Source organism: Melanotaenia boesemani, chromosome 12, assembly GCF_017639745.1.
Source record: "Melanotaenia boesemani isolate fMelBoe1 chromosome 12, fMelBoe1.pri, whole genome shotgun sequence".
Taxonomy (NCBI): Eukaryota; Metazoa; Chordata; class Actinopteri; order Atheriniformes; family Melanotaeniidae; genus Melanotaenia; species Melanotaenia boesemani.
In genome coordinates, this window is record NC_055693.1 from 34,949,484 (window position 1) to 34,969,221 (window position 19,738).

General features: G+C 46.1%; 1 protein-coding gene across 1 annotated transcript in view; it reads left to right on the forward strand.

Moving 5' to 3' along the window:
• gli2a (GLI family zinc finger 2a) overlaps positions 1-19,738 on the forward strand; it is a 100,864-nt gene that overhangs the window by 46,900 nt on the left and 34,226 nt on the right. The window contains exon 3 of the mRNA XM_042000767.1: positions 12,531-12,636. Within this exon, the coding sequence (XP_041856701.1) occupies positions 12,531-12,636 (106 nt within the window). The remainder of the gene's footprint in view (positions 1-12,530; positions 12,637-19,738) is intronic.

A 19,738-nucleotide genomic window follows, 5' to 3' on the forward strand; every position in this document is an offset into this window, starting at 1 on the left:
GACCTTTCTGCAAGCATGTCGCTGGTTAATATCCAGAAACTTTTAAAACAAAAGGTTTGTTTAGCTGATGATGGCATTCAGTGTAATCTAACATTGTCTGACTGAATGTCTGTAAACTGAGAGCCACCTCAGTGTTATCGGAGCAGGAAGGAACAAAAACGTCACCTGAAAGCCGGAGTGTTTGGTTGGAGGCCCTCTGACCTGCTTCACAGCTGCTTTGTGTTAGTGCTTTAAAACCAAAGTCTCCACACTGAATCCTGCCCTGAAGAAAGAAGCCAGAAAAGAATGGGGTTTACAAGATCCTGCATGTGTGTATCTAAACAGTGCGTCTTATGGACCCGAGAGCCAGGTTCTTCCCTGCGTGATCAACACTACCAAGCACCAGCTGAGTTACTCACCGTTTCATCCGAATCTTAGTTTATTAATGATATTTAACACTTTGAGGATGTGGAGTCATTGAGGACAGAGCTTGACTTTAAACATCACTGAGAGCTCAGTCCAGGATTATATAGACCTGCAGAGAGACCAGCAGGACTGGACAGTTTCTCTTACTTCATCCAAAACCACTGTTTTCTGCTCAGTTCCATGGATTTGATTGGATGACAAGTGTCTGTCATTCTGTGTCACAGAATTGGCACCATTTATCACCCTGGTGACCACGCGGCTAGCCGGGCGACCACGCGGCTAGCTAGGCGACCACGCAGCTAGCCGGGCGTTGTTTTTTATTTAAAACCCCAAAAAGACCCTTGAAGCTGCAGATGTGATAAATCCTCCATTCTGATTGGTCTGAAGACTTTCAGGATGTAGGTTATGTGCAAGAGCTCAGATTGGGTGTGACAGCTTGATGGAGACCAGGTCTGGGTCCATCCCAGCTCCTCCCATGGTTCTGAGGGGGGTTGGGGGTTTGGAGATTGGGGGTGGGGCCCTCACCTCGGGGTGACCCCCGTGCAAAGACAGCTTCAGATTGATGAGTGTTCCTCCTTCTCCCACACATTGTGTGCTGTTTTGGGTTCTTCCTCTTTAAAGAAGAAAAGGTGCTGTTTATGATGTGGGGACGGTGGACCGGTGGGGGGCTGAGGATGTCATCATGGCGTGCTGAGCACACTCTTCGTGTCAGCTGTGTCTGAGAGGTAAAAGGGCTCAGCTCTGAGTTCCCGTCGTTTGAAACGGCTCGCTGTGATTGGTCCGTTTGGATTTCTCTGATATTGGCAAGTAAAAGATTATCTGGCCTGAATGAAAACACCTAAAAGTTTCTTCCTTTGGTCTGTGCTGGTCTGAAGAAGGGAAAACTCGGAGGAGACCAGATTGTGTTAAACTCTTCTGATATCACGGTAACAATAACAAACCTGGAGCGTTAATTAGCTGATCAGCCTCACACCCGAGCTCTGCAGTACCCAGGCCATAAATCAGAAGTCTGCACAGGAAGCTGATTATCCCGACACTTCATCAGTCTTCACAGAGCCTACCTGCACGGCTCCTCAGCCCAGCAACATGTCCGTCATTAGGAAACGATACCAGAAGCAGGAACTTCATCAGCACTGCTCTTCTTATTTCTGTTTTCATTCACCAGCAGCAGAAAATGAACCTCTGATACACGACCAGCTGAAGGGTGGAAGCCCTCCTGTTCCCTCTGTTTTTACCCCCTGATGGGAACCCAGGTGAGGTCAGGTCTTACCAGCACAGTCTTTGGAACAATTAGGGAGGTGGTGCAGCACCTTGCAGCCCTGGAGATAGATGAAACCGCTGGTGGGTTCACGGGGTTAACGATGAGGATGAGGAGTGATTGGCTGAGGAGGGTGTGGAGGTTTGACCTGGACTAATCGTAGCAGAGAGAAACCAGCTGCGTCTGAGTGGGATCTGTAAACATGCCAGGACTGGAACAGAGCAGCAGAGGCCTGGATGGCTACACACCAGCCTGCCAGATGATACAACACATCTGGGGGGGGGGGGGGGGGGGGGGGGGGGGGGGGGGGGGGGCATGGCAACCAGATATAAACACAAGCCCAAAGTCCTCCCAGCAAACCACGTGCTCTGATTTTAATCTCACGCTCTCAGGCTTTGTTGTTGAGCTGAGCTGCTCTGAAAAAGCTGTAATTCAGATCCAGGAATTTACCAGTGTTCTGTTTTTTAATTTATATGAACTAAAACGTCATCATCCTCTCAGTGCTAGCCCAGGGGTTTTTTTGTTTTTTTTTGTTTTGGGGTTTTGTTTTTTTTGGGGGGAAAACCATAACCTGTCTTCCAAAACTTTTTCTTTTTTAACCTTAGAAAAACTACAAACATGTCATAAGCCATGTGAGACATTAAACCTCATATTTTTTACTGCAGATGACTTTTGCTTTGTACTTTTCTGAAAATGAAACTGTTTCTCATTCCAGGCTTAAAGGGTAAAATGACATATATGACAAGATGAGTTAAACTAAAAATAAAATAAAAAAAAGTTCCAGGGTGATGTTCAGCATGGTGTAAAAAGTAGTTCCAGGGTGATGTTCAGCACGGTGTAAAAAGTAGTTCCAGGGTGATGTTCAGCATGGTGTAAAAAGTAGTTCCAGGGTGATGTTCAGCACGGTGTAAAAAGTAGTTCCAGGGTGAAGTTCAACATGGTGTAAAAAGTAGTTCCAGGTTGATGTTCAGAACGGTGTAAAAAGTAGTTCCACGGTGGTGTTCAGCATGGTGTAAAAAGTAGTTCCAGGGTGATGTTCAGCACTGTGTAAAAAGTAGTTCCAGGGTGGTGTTCAGCACGGTGTAAAAAGTAGTTCCAGGGTGATGTTCAGCATGGTGTAAAAAGTAGTTCCAGGGTGATGTTCAGCACGGTGTAAAAAGTAGTCCCAGGGTGATGTTCCGCACGGTGTAAAGAGTAGTTCCAGGGTGATGTTCCGCACGGTGTAAAAAAGTAGTTCCAGGGTGGTGTTCAACATGGTGTAAAAAGTAGTTCCAGGGTGATGTTCAGCATGGTGTAAAAAGTACTTCCAGGGTGATGTTCGGCATGGTGTAAAAAGTAGTTCCATGGTGGTGTTCCGCACGGTGTAAAAAGTAGTTCCAGGGTGAAGTTCAGCATGGTGTAAAAAGTAGTTCCAGGGTGAAGTTCAGCACGGTGTAAAAAGTACTTCCAGGGTGGTGTTCAACATGGTGTAAAAAGTAGTTCTAGGTTGATGTTCAGAACGGTGTAAAAAGTAGTTCCAGGGTGGTGTTCCGCACGGTGTAAAAAGTAGTTCCAGGTTGATGTTCAGAACGGTGTAAAAAGTAGTTCCAGGGTGGTGTTCAGCATGGTGTAAAAAGTAGTTCCAGGGTGATGTTCAGCACGGTGTAAAAAGTAGTTCCAGGGTGGTGTTCAGCATGGTGTAAAAAGTAGTTCCAGGGTGATGTTCAGCACGGTGTAAAAAGTAGTTCCAGGGTGATGTTCCGCACGGTGTAAAAAGTAGTTCCAGGGTGGTGTTCAGCATGGTGTAAAAAGTAGTTCCAGGGTGAAGTTCAGCATGGTGTAAAAAGTAGTTCCAGGGTGAAGTTCAGCACGGTGTAAAAAGTACTTCCAGGGTGGTGTTCAACATGGTGTAAAAAGTAGTTCCAGGGTGAAGTTCAGCACAGTGTAAAAAGTAGTTCCAGGGTGGTGTTCAACATGGTGTAAAAAGTAGTTCCAGGTTGATGTTCAGAACGGTGTAAAAAGTAGTTCCAGGGTGGTTTTCCGCACGGTGTAAAAAGTAGTTCCAGGTTGATGTTCAGAACGGTGTAAAAAGTAGTTCCAGGGTGGTGTTCAGCATGGTGTAAAAAGTAGTTCCAGGGTGATGTTCAGCACGGTGTAAAAAGTAGTTCCAGGGTGATGTTCAGCATGGTGTAAAAAGTAGTTCCAGGGTGAAGCTCAGCACGGTGTAAAAAGTAGTTCCAGGGTGATGTTCAGCACGGTGTAAAAAGTAGTTCCAGGGTGAAGTTCAACATGGTGTAAAAAGTAGTTCCAGGTTGATGTTCAGAACGGTGTAAAAAGTAGTTCCACGGTGGTGTTCAGCATGGTGTAAAAAGTAGTTCCAGGGTGATGTTCAGCACTGTGTAAAAAGTAGTTCCAGGGTGGTGTTCAGCACGGTGTAAAAAGTAGTTCCAGGGTGATGTTCAGCATGGTGTAAAAAGTAGTTCCAGGGTGATGTTCAGCACGGTGTAAAAAGTAGTCCCAGGGTGATGTTCCGCACGGTGTAAAGAGTAGTTCCAGGGTGGTGTTCAACATAGTGTAAAAAGTAGTTCCAGGGTGATGTTCAGCATGGTGTAAAAAGTACTTCCAGGGTGATGTTCGGCATGGTGTAAAAAGTAGTTCCATGGTGGTGTTCCGCACGGTGTAAAAAGTAGTTCCAGGGTGAAGTTCAGCATGGTGTAAAAAGTAGTTCCAGGGTGAAGTTCAGCACGATGTAAAAAGTAGTTCCAGGGTGGTGTTCAACATGGTGTAAAAAGTAGTTCTAGGTTGATGTTCAGAACGGTGTAAAAAGTAGTTCCAGGGTGGTGTTCCGCACGGTGTAAAAAGTAGTTCCAGGTTGATGTTCAGAACGGTGTAAAAAGTAGTTCCAGGGTGGTGTTCAGCATGGTGTAAAAAGTAGTTCCAGGGTGATGTTCAGCACGGTGTAAAAAGTAGTTCCAGGGTGGTGTTCAGCATGGTGTAAAAAGTAGTTCCAGGGTGATGTTCAGCACGGTGTAAAAAGTAGTTCCAGGGTGATGTTCCGCACGGTGTAAAAAGTAGTTCCAGGGTGGTGTTCAGCATGGTGTAAAAAGTAGTTCCAGGGTGAAGTTCAGCATGGTGTAAAAAGTAGTTCCAGGGTGAAGTTCAGCACGGTGTAAAAAGTACTTCCAGGGTGGTGTTCACCATGGTTTAAAAAGTAGTTCCAGGGTGAATTTCAGCACGGTGTAAAAAGTAGTTCCAGGGTGGTGTTCAACATGGTGTAAAAAGTAGTTCCAGGTTGATGTTCAGAACGGTGTAAAAAGTAGTTCCAGGGTGGTTTTCCGCACGGTGTAAAAAGTAGTTCCAGGGTGAAGTTCAGCATGGTGTAAAAAGTAGTTCCAGGGTGAAGTTCAGCACGATGTAAAAAGTAGTTCCAGGGTGGTGTTCAACATGGTGTAAAAAGTAGTTCTAGGTTGATGTTCAGAACGGTGTAAAAAGTAGTTCCAGGGTGGTGTTCCGCACGGTGTAAAAAGTAGTTCCAGGTTGATGTTCAGAACGGTGTAAAAAGTAGTTCCAGGGTGGTGTTCAGCATGGTGTAAAAAGTAGTTCCAGGGTGATGTTCAGCACGGTGTAAAAAGTAGTTCCAGGGTGGTGTTCAGCATGGTGTAAAAAGTAGTTCCAGGGTGATGTTCAGCACGGTGTAAAAGTAGTTCCAGGGTGATGTTCCGCACGGTGTAAAAAGTAGTTCCAGGGTGGTGTTCAGCATGGTGTAAAAAGTAGTTCCAGGGTGAAGTTCAGCATGGTGTAAAAAGTAGTTCCAGGGTGAAGTTCAGCACGGTGTAAAAAGTACTTCCAGGGTGGTGTTCACCATGGTTTAAAAAGTAGTTCCAGGGTGAATTTCAGCACGGTGTAAAAAGTAGTTCCAGGGTGGTGTTCAACATGGTGTAAAAAGTAGTTCCAGGTTGATGTTCAGAACGGTGTAAAAAGTAGTTCCAGGGTGGTTTTCCGCACGGTGTAAAAAGTAGTTCCAGGTTGATGTTCAGAACGGTGTAAAAAGTAGTTCCAGGGTGGTGTTCAGCATGGTGTAAAAAGTAGTTCCAGGGTGATGTTCAGCACGGTGTAAAAAGTAGTTCCAGGGTGATGTTCAGCATGGTGTAAAAAGTAGTTCCAGGGTGAAGCTCAGCACGGTGTAAAAAGTAGTTCCAGGGTGATGTTCAGCACTGTGTGAAAAGTTGTTCCAGGGTGATGTTCAGCATGGTGTAAAAAGTAGTTCCAGGGTGATGTTCAGCACTGTGTGAAAAGTAGTTCCAGGGTGATGTTCAGCATGGTGTAAAAAGTAGTTCCAGGGTGATGTTCAGCACTGTGTGAAAAGTAGTTCCAGGGTGATGTTCAGCATGGTGTAAAAAGTAGTTCCAGGGTGAAGCTCAGCACGGTGTAAAAAGTAGTTCCAGGATGGTGTTCAGCACGGTGTAAAAAGTAGTTCCAGGGTGAAGTTCAGCACGGTGTAAAAAGTACTTCCAGGGTGGTGTTCAACATGGTTTAAAAAGTAGTTCCAGGGTGAAGTTCAGCACGGTGTAAAAAGTAGTTCCAGGGTGGTGTTCAACATGGTGTAAAAAGTAGTTCCAGGTTGATGTTCAGAACGGTGTAAAAAGTAGTTCCAGGGTGGTTTTCCGCACGGTGTAAAAAGTAGTTCCAGGTTGATGTTCAGAACGGTGTAAAAAGTAGTTCCAGGGTGGTGTTCAGCATGGTGTAAAAAGTAGTTCCAGGGTGATGTTCAGCACGGTGTAAAAAGTAGTTCCAGGGTGATGTTCGGCATGGTGTAAAAAGTAGTTCCAGGGTGAAGCTCAGCACGGTGTAAAAAGTAGTTCCAGGGTGATGTTCAGCACTGTGTGAAAAGTTGTTCCAGGGTGATGTTCAGCATGGTGTAAAAAGTAGTTCCAGGGTGATGTTCAGCACTGTGTGAAAAGTAGTTCCAGGGTGATGTTCAGCATGGTGTAAAAAGTAGTTCCAGGGTGATGTTCAGCACTGTGTGAAAAGTAGTTCCAGGGTGATGTTCAGCATGGTGTAAAAAGTAGTTCCAGGGTGAAGCTCAGCACGGTGTAAAAAGTAGTTCCAGGATGGTGTTCAGCACGGTGTAAAAAGTAGTTCCAGGGTGATGTTCAGCATGGTGTAAAAAGTAGTTCCAGGGTGATGTTCAGCACGGTGTAAAAAGTAGTTCAAGGGTGAAGTTCAACATGGTGTAAAAAGTAGTTCCAGGTTGATGTTCAGAACGGTGTAAAAAGTAGTTCCAGGGTGGTGTTCAGGATGGTGTAAAAAGTAGTTCCAGGGTGATGTTCAGCACGGTGTAAAAAGTAGTTCCAGGGTGGTGTTCAGCACGGTGTAAAAAGTAGTTCCAGGGTGAAGTTCAGCATGGTGTAAAAAGTAGTTCCAGGGTGATGTTCAGCACGGTGTAAAAAGTAGTTCAAGGGTGAAGTTCAACATGGTGTAAAAAGTAGTTCCAGGGTGGTGTTCAGCATGGTGTAAAAAGTAGTTCCAGGGTGATGTTCAGCATGGTGTAAAAAGTTGTTCCAGGGTGATGTTCGGCACGGTGTAAAAAGTAGTTCCATGGTGGTGTTCCGCACGGTGTAAAAAGTAGTTCCAGGGTGAAGTTCAGCATGGTGTAAAAAGTAGTTCCAGGGTGAAGTTCAGCACGGTGTAAAAAGTAGTTCCAGGATGGTGTAAAAAGTAGTTCCAGGTTGATGTTCAGAACGGTGTAAAAAGTAGTTCCAGGGTGGTGTTCAGCATGGTGTAAAAAGTAGTTCCAGGGTGATGTTCAGCACGGTGTAAAAAGTAGTTCCAGGGTGATGTTCAGCATGGTGTAAAAAGTAGTTCCAGGGTGGTGTTCAGCAAGGTGTAAAAAGTAGTTCCAGGGTGATGTTCAGCACGGTGTAAAAAGTAGTTCCAGGTTGATGTTCCGCACGGTGTAAAAAGTAGTTCCAGGGTGGTGTTCAGCACGGTGTAAAAAGTAGTACCAGGGTGATGTTCAGAACGGTGTAAAAAGTAGTTCCAGGGTGGTGTTCAGCATGGTGTAAAAAGTAGTTCCAGGGTGATGTTCAGCACGGTGTAAAAAGTAGTTCCAGGGTGATGTTCAGCACGGTGTAAAAAGTAGTTCCAGGGTGGTGTTCAGCATGGTGTAGCATCTCTTCTTCTAACATGTCTGGAAACATCTGGGAAGTGAGGAGACCAGTTGCTGGAGTTTTAGGAGAGGAATGTTGTCCCATTCTGGTCTGATGCAGGATTCTAGCTGCTCTACAGTCCTGGATGTTGGTTGCTGGATTTCTGCTTCCATGATGCTCCAGATGTTGTGTACTGGTGAAAAGTCTGGACTGCAGGCAGGCCAGTTCAGCAGCCGGACTCTTCTCCTGTGAAGCCATGCTGCTGTGATGGATGCAGGATGTGGTTCAGCATCGTCTTGCTGAAACCTGCAAGGCCTTCCCTGAAAGAGACATTGTCTGGATGGGAGCAGATGTTGCTCTAAAACCTCCATGTACTTTTCAGCATTGATGGAGCTTCACAGATGTGGAAGCTGCCCACGCCATAGGCACTAATGCAGCCCCATCCCATCAGAGATGCAGCTCTTCACCTGTCCACTGATAACAAGCTGGATGCTCCCTCTCCTCTTTAGTCTGCAGGACACGCCGTCCATGCTTTCCACAAACTAGTTCACATCTTCATCCAGGTTTACACTTTGCCTCAGACCATTTTAAATGAGCTTTGGTCCAGAGAAGACGGAAGAAGCTGGTTCTGGATCCTGTTCACATCTGGCTTCTTCTCTGCATGATGGAGCTTTAACCTGTATTTGTGGGTTTCAGGGTGAACTGTGTTCACAGACAGTGGTTTCTGGAAGTCTTCCTGAGTCCATGCAGTGGTTTCCAGTAGAGAATCATGTCTGCTTTTAATGCAGAAGATCACCAGCATCCAGCCTTGTCCCATGCACACAGAGATTCCTCCTGATTCTCTGAATCTTCTGATGATATTCTGCACTGTAGATGGAGGATCTTCAAAGCCAGTTTATCTCAGATTGGTAAACCTTTGTCCATCTTTCCATCTGAGAGACTTTGTGTCTCTGAAATGCTCCTTTTATATCCAGTCATGTTACTGACCTGTTGCCAGGTAACCTGATTAGTTGTCAAATGCTCCTCCAGGTGTTTTTATAAACCTTTCTCAAAAACTGACACAAAACTCTACAAAACGTCTTCACAGTTCTGACTTCAAACCCAAGGAAACCATCCGAGCTGGTCTTCCTGGGCTCTCTGAGTTTGATGTGTACATCAGAACATATACAGACTTCGCAGTAGTCCACAAGCACTCATGAATTTCCTCTCAATCCATCTTGTGTCATTCCAGTGCTTGTCGGCTTAATCCATTTACCTTCTTCCCCAAATCCTCCTATCAATAAAAAAGGTATCCTCTTACCATCCCTGGAGGCTGTTAAAGTAAAGAGCCACCCTGTTAAGACTTCCTTTCATGGATGCAGCGGTTCCGTGCTCTCCTGTAAGCCTCTAATCCGTCTGTCGCCATCACTCACACATACACCAGCTGAAAGGAGGCCACGTCCTGCAGCCTAAGCCTGGAGGTTCCATGTTGTTCAGGATTCCATGTTTAAGCTAAACATGCAGTTTTTATTAAGTCTGAAGGTAGCAGTTGCTTTGGTGTGTTTAACGTGTGTTTAATGTGTGTGTATTGCAGGAGGACATAGTAACACCTTTGTGTTTGTCTCAGTTATTCTTTACGGTTGCTTACTGAGACCGAACTGCAGAACAAATCAGTGCCTGTCTGTGTAATTGTGAGTGTGAGTGTGTATACAAGCACATGAGCGCTTGTGTATAGCAGTTGGCACGGTGCTGTGTAGTTAGGACCAGGGCCAACTCTTTCTGCTGGAATTTCCTGTCTGAATCGAGCACCCCCACCTCCCCTACTCTGCAGCGCTTCGCCTCTTTCCTTCCCTCCGTGCTTCCTCCCTCTCTCTTTCTCAGCACAACAAAGGCTTTTCTCCTCTGAAAATGATTCTTGGCCCAGTCTGGCCTCTCGTGGTATTATTATCATCACTGAGTACTTCCTCCAAGACATGAGTCCACTCTGCTCTCCACTTCAGCCTGCCCCTGATAAGGCACTTCATTTGGATGAAATGAGAGAGTTCTTCTCCTTCTCTCCCGGAGTCCTGAGACTCAGAGTTAACTCTGAACACCTGGCATTGTCTGAAATCAGAGAACAAACTGGGGCTTTAAGATGCAAGCTGAGAAGAAGAATCAATGTGGCTTCTTTAGGATATTTGGAGCAGATTTGTGGGGGCGGGGAGGCGGATATGGTCATACTTAAGACAACCACCTTATGAGAGACTGGTGCAGAATCGGTTCATGATGTTTTTTACCACCACACTTTGCAGCTTAAGCTCTTAGTTTTGCAAGACACGAACATCTAGAAATACTTGACTAGTCATCCCAGATAGAGTGCAGTGTTTCAGGTAAACGAAGGCTCCCACAGCTCACAGACTTGATCACATGCTGATGTTTCTGCAATATGAAGCAGAGGCTGGAGTAAACCCACATGCAGCACAGAGCTGACAGTAAATCAAGAAGTACCTGTTGGCAGGTGTCCCTGCAGCCCAACAAACAATGCATCTGTCTAGGTGATATAAGGTTTCTTGCAGCCCTTATCACCCCAAGATCCCGTAGCACCAGCCTGGGGGGGTCAAAGCAGGGACCCAGTCCCTGGCGTGGTTTATTTTAGTGTGCTTGTGTTGGATCAGTGTTCCCCACCGAGTCTCCACCTGAGCAGAGTGACAGATTATTCCCTGCCCTGTACCACGTTAGCACTGACAGCAGACTTTCAGCTGGACTTTGCTGTCTCAGTCAGGATCCGGTCTCGGTGTTCTGTTCTCCAGAGATGTGCCAGGCAGCACAGCCGGGGGGTGGGGGCACTTCTCAAACAAAGACCCAACTTCTGGCTCCACTTGTGAAACAAAGCTCAAACTCCTTTTCCCTGCTCTCACTCATTTACTAGGGGCCTCATTTGGCTTCGTAACACACAAGCTGGGCTGGAGTCAGCCGTCTCTCATGCATGAAAACGAGGGAGGGTCGCTGGCCGAGATCCAGCGGCAGAGACCTTTAAAGTCATACAGACCTTTGCTCTGCTTTACTTTAAAGATCTCAGAGATGCGAGGCTGTAAGGAGCAGGAGGAGCCCACTCTGCCCTCACGGTCGGTTCCTGCTCTTCTGTGTTCAGTCTGCAAAAATCTGTCAAATTAACAAAAAGCCTCTCATCTGCACGGCGACATGTTGTTCTTCTTTCATTTCACTGGTGATCAGAAACTTTGAGGCATGATCCCTGTTAAACAACAAGTAACTGATTATTACGCAACTCTTAATCCACTAACTTCAGGGGAAATAATTCATCAGGAATTTTAAAAGGAAAACAGTAATTGAAGGGAAATCCTTAGCAGTCATGTGTAATCCCACCTTGATAAACGAAGAGCAAGATTTTTCCGTCATCATGACTCAGTCACGGTGACAAGAGGCTCCATCAGGGTGAACAGCATCATCCACCATGCAGTCGTAGCCTCCGGCCACACAGGCGTGCTCCACCTTGTTGTCATGGCTGCAGTGAATGAGGACAATGAGTCACCTCAAACAGGAATGTGTTTTTAAAAGCTTTCAAAAGAAAATACATACTTGAAAATATAATTACTCTCATTTCATATGAACTGTTGCAACTCTGAACCAGGAAAAGAGCAGTGATTCCTACATTTGCTCATTCAGATGTTTTAGGTTTCTGTGTTTCTCCAGTCAGACTATCATAAATCCGTCTGGGTCTAATCTGAGCTCAGTGTTCATGGATGCCTCAGACGGACCTGCATCCAGAACCAGCAGCAGCAGCCGCTGATTGAACCGCAGGAACACGGGTTACCGTGGAAACCTTCATCAGCTCTGCAATCCAGAGTTACGTTCAGAAATGTCTCTTCAGACTTTACTGAGCTGGCCCAGAGTTCCAGAGTCCACTTCTCTGGACTTGGAGGCATCTAGGATGGGTCATCACACAGTGGAGACCTGGACTGACCAATCCGCATTCCAGATCTTTGTTGGAAGAAATGAAGAAACAGGAGCATCCAGACTGTTGCTACTTCCCTTCCTTTTTGTGCAACTGGTTTCCTCACTTTCAAAAATGGGTTTATTTTTCTTATAATGGGAGTTTAGACATTTAGGGAATGAAAGTGAGTCTGAGGAGGATGTTGTTACTGTTGTGTGGAGCTGGGGATTGGAAGTATGCATCATGTTGGTATGGTAACCTGCACCAGTTTGCTTCATTAAAGCCTTTGCTTGTGCCCCCCTCAGATGGAGATCATGATCTGAGCTCACAGAGCTTTCACCTTTAACCCGGGGGGGTCTCAGGTTTACTGTGTGCAGCTGAAGAATCCAGATAGCAGCTGCAGACCAACCCAACGCCGCAGCAGTGCTCTGTAACCTCTGAAGTAAACGCTCTGCCAAGACAAAGTTCGACGTGTGTTTTGGTTTAGTTTTCAGTGGAAGGAAGTGAACCTGGAGAGGATCGCTGAAGCTTTTGTCCTGCAGTTAGAACATGAATGAAGACAGTATGTGGGACTGGATCAACCGTTCTAATGACAGTAGCTGTTCTGCATTGTTGTAATGAGGCTTCCCTGAAGCCATCAGGCCATTTATGCCAGGAAATGGTGGATTTCAGCATTCTTTGTTTGACACATGAAAACAATTTGCATTGTTGTGTAAAGCCTGCTTAGGCCCTATCAGATGGACGTGCAGATCCTCAGAATGTGTCCAGGCCTTCAGCTGTAATGATTGCTTTCAGCACTTAACGTTTTCTATCTCTTCTATCCCTGCAGGTGCACACCACCTTTTCCCCACGTTTCACACTCCCATCCCAATCGACATGAGGCACCATGAGGGGCGGTACCATTATGAGCCACACACATTCCACGCCATGCACGGGTAGGTGTTCACACGTCAGCGTTTCCTCTGAAAGAACGTGGTCATGAGGACAGTCTACTTTTTAAATCACTTTTGGCTGAATGCCTTAAGGCACAATTCATTTTGATTATTATTATTTTTTTCCATGTTTCTATGTCCTTGTTAACTACTACTCCCTCATACTTTATGGTGTTCAAACCATTCAAACATCCAAATCTTCAGCCTTCTCTGGAGATACGAAGACTCCTGGTTTTTCTAACTTTGATATTTTTTAAGTTATTAAGCATTTTGTAGGTTTTTTAAAATGATTGGATGAGACTTGATTCGTGGGTGGAGCAGGGAAGTTGCATCATGAGTGAAGTCACGTCCAGGATCAGAAACCAGATTTCTGTCAAACGCTGTGCAGGAGGGTTTTCCTCAGGTTGACTGGCTGTTCAGCATCTTATCTGCAGTCAAACACATGTTTGCATACATATCCATGTATTTTTGGTCATATGAGCACAAATCAGTTTGTTTTCATTTCAACTTGCCTCTAGTTTTGTTGTGTGATATCCTGATAAACATCAGTCTCACCTGCAGTGAACGGAGCACTCAGTAGCACCACAGAGGAATTTTCTGCATCTTACACCAGGTCTAACAAACTAAATATCTCAGTCTTACACATGTTCTGATCCCATCCTCATCTCTTTGTTTTAATCTTTTAAAGTGGTCTTGATTAGGGGTGGGCGATATTGCTAAAAAATTATATCACGATAATTTTTCAAAAATACCTTGATAACGATATGTAACGATTTTTCCCATTTTTATTGTTTTCAACGGCTTTTAACCACATAAATATGTAGCTCCAAAACACAATAAATACAAAGAAATATTGTGCAACCAAAATAAAAACAATATGCTCCTACATTAGGTTTGGAAATTTAGTTAACAAAAGAAAATATAAATTAAATTATTCAAACCACCGTTTGTATCGGCATCATGTCTTTAGCCACACAGTAAGTAACCGCGTCAGTTATGTCTTTCCACCGCTGGCTTTGACTGGCGTAAGGCGTACAGCTAAATAAGGCATTGACAATTCCATGCTGAACTACTTTTGGTGGATTTTTACTTGCCGTCCCCGCAACTCCTGAAGTTTCCCGCATCTGCATGCACTCTTCATAGCGCACAGGATGTTTGTGCTTTAGATGACTGAACAAATTCGTCGTGTTTTCCCTCCTTTCCTGACACAACATGCTTGCATGTCTTGCAAAGGATAGTGGTCTGATCCATGTCGTCTTTTCTGAAGCCAAAATAATTCCAGATGACAGAGGTGGCTCCCTTTTTTGGAATTAAGTCAGGTGGTAATGCCACATCCTTGCTTTGCTCAGCCATGTTTACTTTGACTCTTACTTTGACCTAGTGCGCCGCCTTCCTGCGGCAGGAGTTGAAGGGCGCGCAAATGACGTCACCATATGATATCGCAATATTAAATTTTATACCGGTGTCAAAAAAACCACCGGTGTTACCGTGGACGAGACGATATTGCACACCCCTAGTCTTGATTCATACTTCTCCAGCTTTTTCCCTCATTTTCAGCCCAGTTCTGGTACCCAAACTTAACTATGACCTCTCAGGAAGAATCAAGGCTCCACATTAAAAGACAACTTAGCAAAGAATCAGTTTAAATTGGCTCTTTAGGCTCTTTGTCACAAAGACACATAACTTGTTCCCATTTCTCTAGTTTTATGTGTGAAAACCAGCAAAGATCCGACAGTCTGATAGACAGAAAACAGGATTTCAGCAGGAACAAGGTGATTCCCAAACAGCTGTTAGCTGGAAACCTGGCTTATCTCAGCATGGAGGCAGAACTGGACACGTGGAGGACAAAAGAAGAAGAGTCAGGACTAAAAACTTTCTACAGCACATGAACCTTCAGCTGATCCAAGAAGCCATTCTTAAGAAAGGGGAAAAGCTGAGGTAGGTCACATGACACAAGAACTGGACTGAAGATCAGTGGAAACATGTCTGATGGAGGGACGGATCCTCCCCAGAACCTCGACTTCAGCATTATTCCAGCAGTGTGGGATCTTATGGACAGAGGACAGAACAAAAGGCAGAAACACCCAGAGAAGAGCTTTGGAAAGTCTTTCAATGATCCTGGAGAACTATTCCTGGAAAGACCTTCAAGGATCCTGGAGATCTTTTCCTGGTAAGACCTTCAAGGATCCTGGAGATCTATTCCTGAAGACTACTAGAAGAAATGACAGAAAGCTTCTCTAAGAGGTTTAGAGTGGAATGAAGAATAAAGCTGCTCAGAACAGAAATTCACTTTCAAATTCAGTTGTTTTTGAAGGAAAATAATGGTTTGGATAAATTGTGTCGTCCTGCATCGTCCTGCGACATCCTGCATCGTCCTGCGACGTCCTGCATCGCCCGACATCGTCCTGCATCGCCCTACATCGTCCTGCGTCGTCCTGCATCGCCCTACATTGTCCTGCATCGCCCTACATCGTCCTGGATCATCCTGCGTCGTCCGGCATCGCCCTACATTGTCCTGCGTCGTTCTGCATTGCCCTGCAACGTCCTACATCGTCCTGCGTTGTCCCGCTTCGCCCTGCATTGTCCTGCATCGCCCTACATCGTCCTGCATCGTCATGCGTCGGTCTGCGTTGTCCTGCATCGTCCTACATCGTCCTGTGTTGTCCTGTGTCATCCTGCATCGTCCTACATCGTCCTGCATTGTCCCGCATCGTTCTGCATCATCCTCCGTTGTCCTGCATCGTCCTGCATCGCACTACATTGTCCTGCATCGCCCTACATCGCCCTGCATCGCCCTGCATCGTCCTACATTGTCCTACATCGTCCCGCATCTCCCTACAACGTTCTGCGTTGTCCTGCATCGCCCTAAATCGTCCTGTGTTGTCCTGTGTCATCCTGCATCGTCCTACATCGCCCTGCATTGTTCAGCATCGTCCTGCATCGTCCTCCGTCGTCCTGCATCGTCCCGCATCACCCCGCATCATCCTGCATCATCCTGCATCATCCTGCATCGCCCTACATCGTCCTGCGTCGTCCTGCATTGCCCTGCATCGTCCTACATCGTCCTGCGTTGTCCTGCATCGTCCTGCATCGCCCCGCATCATCCTGCTTCGTCCCGCATCGCTCTGCGTCCTGCGTCTTCCTGTGTTGTCCTGCGTTGTACTGCATCGTCCCGCATCGTCCCGCATTGTCCTGCATCGTCCTCCATTGTCCTGCATCGTCCCGCATCACCCCGCATCATCCTGCATCATCCTGCATCGCCCTACATCGTCCTGCGTCGTCCCGCATCGTCCTGCGTTGTCCTGCATCGTCCTGCATCACCCCGCATCATCCTGCTTCGTCCCGCATCGCTCTGCGTCCTGCGTCGTCCTGTGTTGTCCTGCGTTGTACTGCATCACCCCGCATCGTCCCGCATCATCCTGCATCGCCCTACATCGTCCTGCGTCGTCCTGCATTGCCCTGCATCGTCCTACATCGTCCTGCGTTGTCCCGCATCGTCCTGCGTTGTCCTGCATCGTCCTGCATCACCCCGCATCATCCTGCTTCGTCCCGCATCGCTCTGCGTCCTGCGTCGTCCTGCGTCGTCCTGTGTTGTCCTGCGTTGTACTGCATCACCCCGCATCACCCTGCGTCCTGCGTCGTCCTGCAGGAAATCAAAATATATGACTTACTTTGACATATTTTTAAGAAGTGCACCATTTCCTAACTTCCTCTAGGGCATATAAGGAAGATCCTGCTGTGGGATGACAGTGTAACCTGGTCTCAGAGCAGAAGCTGAACCTCTGAGCTGTTTGCTGCATTTTGTGGTGTCAGACATCTCCTGTGCAAACCCACAAAGAGCCAGCCAGTGTGCTAGCATGTTTGAGCGGTAATTAGCATCCAAAATCCAGCCATCCATTCCCAGAACCTCAATGACAACACAGTGGATGAGAAAAACAGATCCCCCGCTCATTCCACTGCCCATATTTATGCTTTTTGGGAAGCAGTCGGAGGGCAAATTGTAGTACTGAAAAGCTGAAATATGCTCAAGGTTTTTGTGTGGCGGAGCTGCGGCTTTCACCGCCCCTGTACACAAACAGATGTGGTCCAGCTCACCAGACAATTAGCATGTTCAAGGCTCTCAGCGTGGAATGTGTTGATTAAATACAGTTTACAGATCAGAGTTGTTGGTTTTTTCTCCATTGTTTTGTTTAACATGAGGAGGGCGGCGGAGGAGTCCTGGAGCCTGATCTTTGTGTCTGCTGCTTGTTGCTTTGACAGACATGTTGTTATCTGTGCGTTGATTCCTGTTGGCTCCAGCTCCTGCTTGTCGTCATGGCTAATGCCTAAATTTGGATGCTCCCCTGAGTTACAGCAAGGAATGTGCTCCTGAAAAGACTAAACACTGGAGCCATCAATCAAAAGCTGGCATGCAGCAAATCAATAGCCTGAAATTGTCATGCTTTATTGCATGGTCTCAACTTAATTTTCCTCCACTCAGGACAGACTAAATGGAATGTGACAGCAGCATAGCAGGATAATGGATAATTACCTCCTGTATAATCCCACCACATTTAGGCGTATTATCCCGTCCTCTGCTGGGCCCCTCTCTGTACACAGCCCCTGCTTCTCAGGGAGTACAGTAACATGATGGCTTCAGATCCTCAACATCCTGATGGAGGCCGCAGAAACATCCCAGAACGTCCCCTGTGGGTTAGCAAGTGATTTATCTTGATCTCCTCGGCTGTCCGGGAGTACAGAAGAATGGTTTGGCATCATAATTCATCCCATCCGGAGCCAGTGGGGAGCATGCTGCTGAGGCTGATACTAACTTTCTGGTCAGGTTGAAGAAAAGGAAACTCATGGTTGGAGTTTGGCTGATGAACACCTGTAGTTACCAAGATGGATGACATCAGGTCTGACAGATTTACCTGCTCAGAGGCCAAACTCAATCCACAATGGAATAAGAGGCTTAATTAAAGCACTCAGCTGAGATTTACCATCATTCATAAAAACATACCACAGATGTTTGCATTGCTTGTTTCTGATTCATCTTAGGACCAAATAACTGACAAGAATCTACTAAAATTACAAAATTCTGTCAGACATTTTTGCTAGAAAAAATAACATTCACCATCCTCTTCATCAGGACCACCTTCTAGTACCGGGTCGTCCTCTTCATCAGGACCGCCTTCTAGTACCGGGTCGGACCTCTTTATTCCCGGTGTGATAGATGAAGCAGGTGGAGGAAACCTTCCTCAGAGGTTTTCTCCATATTAACATGACAGCATCACACAGTTGCTGCAGGTTTGTCGGCTGCATCCATGATGAGAATCTCCGGTTCCACCACATCCCAAAGCTGCTCTACTGGACTGAGATCTGGTGGCTGTGGAGGACGTTGGAGTCCAGTGAACTCATCGTCATGTTCTAGAAAGCAGGTGGAGATGATCTGAGCTTTGTGACATGGTGCATTATCCTGCTGGAAGTAGCATCAGAAGATGCTCCACTGTGGTCATAAAGGGATGGACATGGTCAGCAACAATACTCAGGTAGGCTGTGCTGGTTAAACCAGGCCACGTTGGTACTAAGGGGCCCAAAGTGGACCAAGAAAATCTCCCCCCACCATTACACCAGCAGCAGCCTGAAGCGTTGATCCAAGGCAGGATGGATCCATGTTTTCATGATGTTTCCAGCAAATTCTGAGCCTAGCATCTGAATGTGGAGCTGAAATGGAGACTCATCAGACCAGCAATGTTTCTCCATCTTCTGTTGTCCAGTGTTGGTGAGTGTGTGTGAATTGTAGCCTCAGTTTCCTGTTCTTAGCTGGCAGGAGGCACCCGGTGTGTCTTCTGCTGCATCCTGGTCCAGACAACTGCTGCTCTGGATGTTTTCTCTTCTTCAGACCATTCTCTGGAAGCCCTGGAGATTATTATTTTATTTAGTTTATTCTAAACACTAAAATTTGCACGATAGGGACGGCACTTCTTTTTTGTTGCCAACAAGCCACAAGCTCTTGATTGGTCCACAAGTTGTGGCTCAGTCTGATTGGTTGAGGGATCATGGATGCAGCACAGTTTCTGTAAGGAAAAGTAAGTGGAATGTCCAGTTAGTTTCCTCAGACAGGTGTCAGATATCATCATCCTCAGAGTGGACCCTGTGCACCCGACAGATTGTTTCTGAGGGCTTCATTATATTTGAACTCTTTACTCTCTGGAAACAAAACCAAGTTAAAGTTTCACAGCAAATCGTAAACATTAAATTACAGAAACAATTCATTCACTCTCTCTCAGCTGGCCTGGGAACGCCTCGTCTGGAAGTCTGGGTTTCCCTGCTTAGGCAGCTGCCCCTGCGACCCGACTCCGGATAAGCGGCAGAAAATGGGTGGATGGAATTCATTCACATTTTCTAGAACAGCTTCATTGTTTTCCACTGCTGCTTCTGTTTACTATGGGAGGATTGGCTCAGGGGGGAAATCTAGAAGTTTGTCCCAGTCTCACAATGTTGGTTTGGAGCACTGATGGTGTGATGTTCAGGTGCCATGGGATGTGCTGAAATCCGCCCCAGCAGCGGCGTGATGTTCATGTGCCGAGGTATGCACTGACTCACAGGCTTACTCGTGTTGGACAAGCTGCACCATGCCCAAATCACTTTTTCTCACAGCAGAGTCTGAACAATGGAACAACAGAGAACATGGAGGCAAACAGTGATTACCTGGATGAAGACATGTCAGCCTCTGCCCCTCCGTCTCATCTGGACTAAAGGAAGGCATCATGTTTGTGTGGAAGGCAGACTTTAAATCGTGGTTACGAGGCTTCGGGATGATACCTGCACACCAGGATGATCGTTTGCAGGAGAAACATGGAGCCAGTTTCATGAACTCTGATGATAGTTTGAGTGATTTGCTGCTGCTTCGCTATCAGCCAGAAAACTGGAGCAATGCTGGTGTTAAATTTGGAAAATAAAATGTTGCACAGGGAAGCAGACCTTTATTTAATGAAATTAAATTAATTTGCAGAAAAAGTTTTAAAAGAGAAGTTTGAGGACATTTTTATCTTGATGTTGTGGCCACTTTGAAATAATAAAAACAGCTCTTAGTTCACCTTTTTAAGATGCCTCTGGATGACTC